Here is a 7340-nt window from a genome sequence, read left to right as displayed (position 1 = left end):
AATGGGTCACATTTTAAAAGGTCCAGTATCCCAAGACACTGAACAACTATTAACAAGTGCATCTCATCAGAGAACCGAAACTCTCCTCTTTCCAGTGATATAAAGCTCCAGTTACCAGCCCTTTCCGAAATATCAGACAATGGCTGTCCATTGCTTGAGAGCAAAACCTTTGCTCTGTGTAGTTTAGGTCAGTGTAATTTGGGAGAAAAATGCCACTTCAGAGGAAATTCAGCCTGGCCTGAAGTTGTTCAGAGGTGGATTAAATGGCAGAGTAAGGGCTGAACTATCAAAGGTGCACGATGCATGTAGTTTAAGAAATGAATGTCACCACCACATGTGGGTGAAATATGCATGCGGTATTAACATAATGCACAAAAGTTACATATATTCATATATACGTTATAAATTTTGCACTAATGCACAGAAATTACATGGGCAAATATCTAATAATACTCTTACGTAACAAAATATGAAACAAATTGCACTAAAATAACCTTTCTGGAAGGAGGAAAACCAAAGTCCAAGCGGAGTATGCCATCGAAAGCAAACCTTTACAGAAACTGCAACATTCATTCAATAAACATCTTTCTTGGGCATACATACCTTAAATTTTAAGGCAGGTACTTTTGAAATGGATATGCTCGATGCTTTCAATCCATGTAACCTCTCTTCTATCTCTCTCAATCTAGAAAAAAAGGGGTTTCTTTCTTAGGTATAGTCTGTACAAAAGTGGAGGGTTACCCCTTTTGAGCCAGTCTGTTAGGCAATTTGGGGGTCTTTGCGGTTGCGTTAGCAGGAGAAATTGATGATGGAGTCGAGGATTTCTTTTTTTGCAAGCCTGTTTATTTAGGAAGAATGTACATAACGTCCAGTTTCCCTGAAGACAGGAATGATCAGTGATCACACAGCAGGAGACTGTATCCTTTCCAGTCCCAAGCCTCCTTCCAGATACCACTTTATGCAGAAGTGCTCACTCTCAGCTTCTCCTGGGGTCACGCTAGAAGTGTGTTTCTGCCTATCTTGGTTTTCTGGCTGCCTTCTATGGTGTTTTTCTGCTCCCCTCACACTGCAGACATAGATGCACTCAAGCCAATTCCCCACCCCCATTGGTAGCAGATCCTGGAGAAACCCTTTGGACCGTATGGCCCTGACACTATGCAGGGATGCTTGTCTAGCCCTTAAAAGGGGGTCTGCCATGATTTCAACTATCGCTAAGTAGAGATCGTGTCCTCTCATTATCTTGACTGAAAGGTGGCCGTCACACCCCACAGCATCAGTAAAGACTGCTTTGTTATTGTTAGCCCTTGCAGCACAACACTAAATAGTAACTGATTTTATTTCCAACTATTCTGGAACAAATAAGAGGTACAACAGACCTTCTGTGCTTTGTGTCATCCAGGCAAAACATATGCACCGTATTTACTCAAATCCAAGATGAGGCTGCACCCCCCCATTCAATATATGGAGAAAAGCCCCTCATTTTTGGATTTAAGAATGGGGTGGGGGAGTTGGAGTGGCTTGGAGTCAGAGCCACAGCTGTTGCCCCCCCCCCACCATGTGCCCCCTACAGCCTCCTCTGCCCTTTGCCTCTCCACTGCTGCTTAGCCTCAGCTGCACCTCTGGCTGTGGCCCTGCTCTGACCCGGGTCGTGGAGCACATGGCGGCTCCAGCCCCTGCCAAGCCAAGCAGCAGTGACAGTGGTAATGGCAACTCAGGCCATGGGTCCAGCTCTGACCTGTGGCCGGAGGAGGCAGGCGGCAGTGGGCAAATTGTGGGAGGAAGGAAAGCAAGGGGTTGGGGTCGGTCACTTCACTCACCCTCACCAACCCCCTCTGCTGTAGCAGGGCTGGGGGGGGAGGGGGGAGCTGAATTTAAGAAGACTCTTCGTTAATTAGATTCTAGACATGGAAAATTATAACCAACATACATTTTCCATGTCTAGAATCCAATTACTGAAGGGCTGGCTTAAATTCGGAGTCATCTTGGATTTGGGTAAATATGGTATGAGATTGGGCACTTTCTATAAGCAAGACTCCTGAGACAGCCCTGTGTTTTAAGAGGTATTACTGCACCATAAGGTGATAGAGACATAATGATATGGACTGATCTCTCCCTCTGCTCAAGACAGCTCATTTCATAATGAGAGGTATCCAATATTGTAAGCATGTATGCTACAAACGGGAAGCTAAAGACTCCAGTACAATTTAGAACATTTAAGAACAGAATCAAACAAACTACTCCAGACACAAGCATTTTCAAAAGCCCAGCGATAACTTTAGTAAGACTACAATCTTTGAAATTCAAAAGTTACAGAATGCAATTGCTTATTTCAGAGGAGCGTTCACAATAGCGTCAAACTGAACTGCACAACTCACAAAGCAAAAGAAAGACTCTTCTCTTTATTCATCAATGCATACGTTAGATTTATCACTTGGATTGACCTGCGAAACCCTGCAGCATGTTTGCTCCTGGCTGGGCTACTGGAGCAGAGTGTTAGGATTTGAGGTTTCACCCACCAAATCCTAACAACAGGTGAAAGGGGGGCATCAGGGCTGCAAAGTTTGGTATTCTATTTTACATTCCCTCAGGTGGGTCACATTATTAAGAGATCAGGTTATAGTGTCTTGCAGCTGGTAGAGTCAGACAGCACCCAGTCACGAACAAAATTACACACCTTACACAGTAAAAGGCTTCATCCTATGTAGCTTCTGCCTCAAATCTTTTTAGAAGTCCAGACACTGGTAATGGAGTATCTGGCAATCTGATAGGTGCCCTCATCGCTTGCCTTACAGCCCCCTGGGCTTTTTGGGAAGGAGGGTCAATTGACCCTCCCGAGCTGTCCTCATCAGACCTGAAGGGTCTCCCTGCCACTGAAGACCCTGACCAACATCCGTAACCCTCACTTACTTCCATGCTCAGAATTTGTAAGCAACACAACGCTAAAATTTCTGGCTGAACAAAGGCAGCAGAGAGAGGTGGATAACTTCCATCCGAGTCCTGGATATGCTCAGAAAACTTACTCTCCTTTAGAAAACAAGCAGATAAATGCTGGATACTGGGGACACTTACAGCTCAGCTCCCAGTTCCAACTATTGAATCCCTGCTCCCACCTCAGAGATGGGCAGCATGTGGCCTCCCCGGAAACTGAAAAGCTACTTTGTTGAATGCAAGTACAGAATCACCCCTAACCCAAGACAGTTAAGACTCAGCCTTGCTTTCTGGAAGTGATCTCTCCTTCAGTCCAGCAATGAAACCAAAGCCAGAGGTGGCCAGCAGCAGCAAGCTGGCTGGGAGCTCCAGTCCCTGCTCCCCTCATGTATCAGCCCCTGCAGTTATAAAGTTAGCACTTACCACTGCCATTCAATGCCAGCAGAACAGCAGCAGTCACTGGGCATGACTGGCATTGGCAATGGTGGATGTGGGAAACTCCTAAAGAGTTTCACTGGGAGATGGAGATTGCTCCTTAATCATGAGAATGTGCATACTTTACCGTTGCTTAGTTATGTAAAGTTCTTCAATCAAATGCTGCTCCTCGTAGCTCATCCAGCGGTCTTCAAGCTCCTCTTCCTCCTCCCTCTGTAGTAACTGTTCATAAAGTCTAACTGGATTCCAGCCAGTCATTATGTCATAAGTGATTACACATCCTAGGGAATGGGACACAATTGAGACCTTCCCTCCTTTTTCTTCAAATTCTGGGTTCCGAGAACAGAAGAGAGTATATAGGCGGTTCAGCTCCTGCTGAAGACCTTTAACTAGCTGTTTTAAAAGAGAAAAAAAAAAAACCAGGTTGAGATATTATGAACTAATTTAGTCTTTCCCTGCGTTTCCTGAAATGACTTCAGGCTAGATGAAACTCTGTTGGTGATGATGAGTGCATCCTCAGGCATATGCTGAGTCTGAGGGTGGTACTCAGGCCTTGAGAAATGTACTTATCACTGAGTAACTTCAACTTTAGCATCGCTCCAGTTTTCTGCTCTCTCAAAACCAGCCCCAAAAATTCTCTTTTATAAAAAAAAGGGGAAATTAACCTAGATTTTAAATTTCCTGGCTGCAGTTTAAAAGAGGACCATAACTGGATTGCTTTTTGCCCTTTCAGCATGGCTACTTAGGATCCATTAAAATCCAAACTTTGGCCTCAGAAATGTAAGAGTCAGCAATGAGATGAGCTTTTGACAGGTAGGCATGCAATCCGTGGGAGCAGGCCAGGCTCAGGAGCCAGGGTGAGAGAAGGATCCGATTGAGTACCAGGAGCTGTGCAGGCAACAGAACATACCCTGCTTCTTTCAGCACAGCAGTTCTCAATCTTTTTTTAGACGCGAGGCACCCCTAGAGAGACTCTGCTCCCCCTAAGGAAGTGTCAGCTTTTTTCTTTTTTGACTACAGAAATAATGAAAGTGAGAACTAGTACAGCAGTTCATCTGTTACAAAGAGCTCAGAAAGACCACAACTAGGGATTTCTGTTGCCAATCTCTGGGTTTATTTTGCGAATCACAATTGTACACCGAACAATTTGTGGCACTGCATGACTCCCTTGAAAGGATCTCAAGGCACCCCAGGGTGCCATGGTACGCTGGCTGAAAACTCCTGCTTTAGGAGCTCTGTAAGACAGCACAAAAGTCATCCTGTTCAATAAGTCGTTATCTTCAGCAAGCTCATGATGGGCTCAGGCTGGTGGCTGTCACTTCCCCAGTATTCACCCATATACTTTTCTTGCATTGTAAATTCCCAGAACACCCCATGTTGAGCATGAAGAGCAGGAGGATTATTTTCCAAGTGCTTTAGGAATTCACAAAACTCGATTCTGTTCATTACCCTCTGCCACTGGGACTGACTGTGCCACTAGCAAGAGGCAAGTTCCCACTTTTTGTCCTTTTGGTGGAAGTGAGAATTTTGCCATCTGTCCTTGCTGGGAAGTGCGAAGAGCTTGCTGGCTCTTTTGCTGTTACTCATACTCAAGGTGGAGACCGAGTACTGTTGTTACCCGCATGCACATATAAGAGACTGTTATACATTATTTAAAGGTCTTGACATGCAGTACCCCAGGAGGTATACAAGAATTTCCTTCAAATTACTTTTCAGTCATTAAGTTTTCCTTGACCTGATCAAGAACAGGTGTACCGATAAAGATTTTCTTGGTCGATATCGACAGCTGATGATTAACCAACCATATTGGCCAATGCCAGTCTGATAACTGATATGTGTAGTAATGCAAGACATCTTAAACTACTGACATAAATAAATCTTTTTTTTTTTTTTTTTTTTTTTTTTTTTTTTTTTTTTTTTTTTTTTTTTTTTTTTTTGATGAGCTCCTGCAGCCTCCTGTGTCTCATGTACCAGCATCCCCATGCTTAAAAATGGTGGGGCTTTGGGAAGACCCTGCTGCAGAGCAGTAGGTAGCAGCTGCCGCAGCCCCTGCCAAGCTCTGTCCCGGCCCCTGGGGCACGAACCCCTGGGCACTGTGGGCTGAGTCACGCCAGGCTGGGCTGGGCCCGTCATGTCTCTGCAGCACTTGCCACCTTTTACAGCACCCACCCTGGCCCCAGCCCACAGTCCACACCATGCCAGCTGCTCCGCTCCAGCTCGGCCTGGCCCCTGGTGAGGGGATGGGGTGGGGATGGAAAATGGCTTGGGCCCCTGCATGCAGATCAGGGTGACCTCTGCACTCAAGGTGACCCCAGCTCACAGGAGGGAACCCAGGCATCTGGAGCCCTGGTTATACAGCATAATTATCGGTAAAGATTACTGGCTACAACAGGCAAAAAAAGCTGATGGCCAATAATGTCATCTCCCTTTTATCAGTGCCCATCTGATATCCAACCGATATATCGGTGCACCTCTACTATTCAGCTCGCTGCTTGATTACAATACAAATGAACAACACTTTGAGAGAATGCTCCATCCCATTTCTCCTGCTACCTTGCTGAAGGAAGCGTGGTAAACAGAACAAATTTTCCTAGAGAATTAACCGTAAATGATGTCTTAAAAGAGTAAGAAGCCACACAACAGGCGCAAAGAATTAGTTCTGGAAGAAAAGCACAAATTATTGTAGATTCCAGTTCTACAGCAGGATTCAAAATGTAGATCGCAATAACGTTCAGGAAGAGAGAGTTTTATAACAAAGTATAATTTACATACACGTTCAGCAATACATATGCACGTTGCAGACTAAGCCTGGGGTCAGAGCCTATTCTTCTTATTAGGCGCCTAATTTGATTAAGTACTTAAGTGTGATGCTATTCTACCCCGCTTGCTCCCTGTAAACTATCAGCACGTCTACTTTAGGGGAAGTTGCCCTTGAGTCTTAAAAGGGAGTCTGGTGGTGCTCTTCTCAGACCAGTCTCAGCCTCTGGTGCTTCCTCTCTGCTCTCTCTGGCCCTAGTCGTGGCCTCCAACCATGGACCTGTCGCCATGTCCATGCCTCCCAGGTCTTGCTCAGTCTCTTTTTATCAGGCCCGCAGGCTCTACTAGCTCCTGGTCCCCTGGTCTTGCCTTGCCTTGGCTTCTGCTCTCTCAGGTCTCCAGTTCCAAATCTCAACCTCGGTTCACTTGGGGCCTGACCCTGCTCTGGTGTTAGTCTATTGGTAGGGACTTACTGAAAGCACAATTGTGCAATTTCTGGGGAAGATGTGAAATTGGGCATTTTCAGCAACAAACGGTGGGCTCCACAAAATATTGAGGGCTCGCAAAAAAACGCCTTACCAGAAAGCAAGGGAAGCCCTGGAGCTTAGCGGAGCGAAGGGCGGGGGGGAAGCACCAGCAGGGAGGCTACAAGCAGCCCATGGGGGCTTGCCTGGGCCCGGGCCAGTTGTGGCAGGCAGCCAGGAAGCTGCAAGCAACTGCACCGGGCGCCACAAAGCCCTGGTTTGGCCGGCAGTGGGTGCACAGGTACCTCAGGGATGATGGCGGTGAAGGGGCTGAAGCTGCCCCGAGCCTCTTCCCCACTGGTGGCCCCGAGGCATGTGTGCACTCACTACCAGCAAGGAGCTGGGCTGGGGCTTGGTGGAGTCCTGTGCAGCCATTTGCTTGGGGATCGCCTCAAACCATGGCTTAATTATCCTGATTAAGCCCAGGGAAGCAATTAATCCATGCATCACTAAACATAGATTAATAGCTTCCCTGGGTTCACTCCAGGTAATTAAGCCCCAGTTTGGTTTCATCGTTAGTAGGGTCGGAAGGGACCTGAGCAGATCATCAAGTCCGACCCCCTGCCATGGCAGGAAAGAGTACTGGGGTCAAACAACCCTGGCGAGGTGTACATCCAGCCTCCTCTTAAAGACCCCCAGGGTAGAAGCCAGCACCACTTCACTTGGAAGTTGGTTCCAGATCCTAGCCGCCCTGAC

The 7340-nt window shown here is 46.6% G+C and overlaps 1 protein-coding gene across 1 annotated transcript in view; it reads right to left on the bottom strand.

Moving 5' to 3' along the window:
• DDHD1 (DDHD domain containing 1) overlaps positions 1–7340 on the bottom strand; it is a gene marked incomplete at its 5' end in the record, with an annotated part of 122719 nt that overhangs the window by 23852 nt on the left and 91527 nt on the right. The window contains 2 exons of the mRNA XM_019528283.1: positions 604–685; positions 3491–3756. Coding sequence (XP_019383828.1) covers positions 604–685; positions 3491–3756 — 348 coding nt within the window. The remainder of the gene's footprint in view (positions 1–603; positions 686–3490; positions 3757–7340) is intronic.

Source organism: Gavialis gangeticus, unplaced genomic scaffold, assembly GCF_001723915.1.
Source record: "Gavialis gangeticus isolate Ggan-Ray unplaced genomic scaffold, GavGan_comp1, whole genome shotgun sequence".
Lineage (NCBI taxonomy): Eukaryota > Metazoa > Chordata > Crocodylia > Gavialidae > Gavialis > Gavialis gangeticus.
The sequence above is the reverse complement of the archived record's forward strand: the minus strand, read 5'-3'. Positions and strand labels throughout refer to the sequence as shown.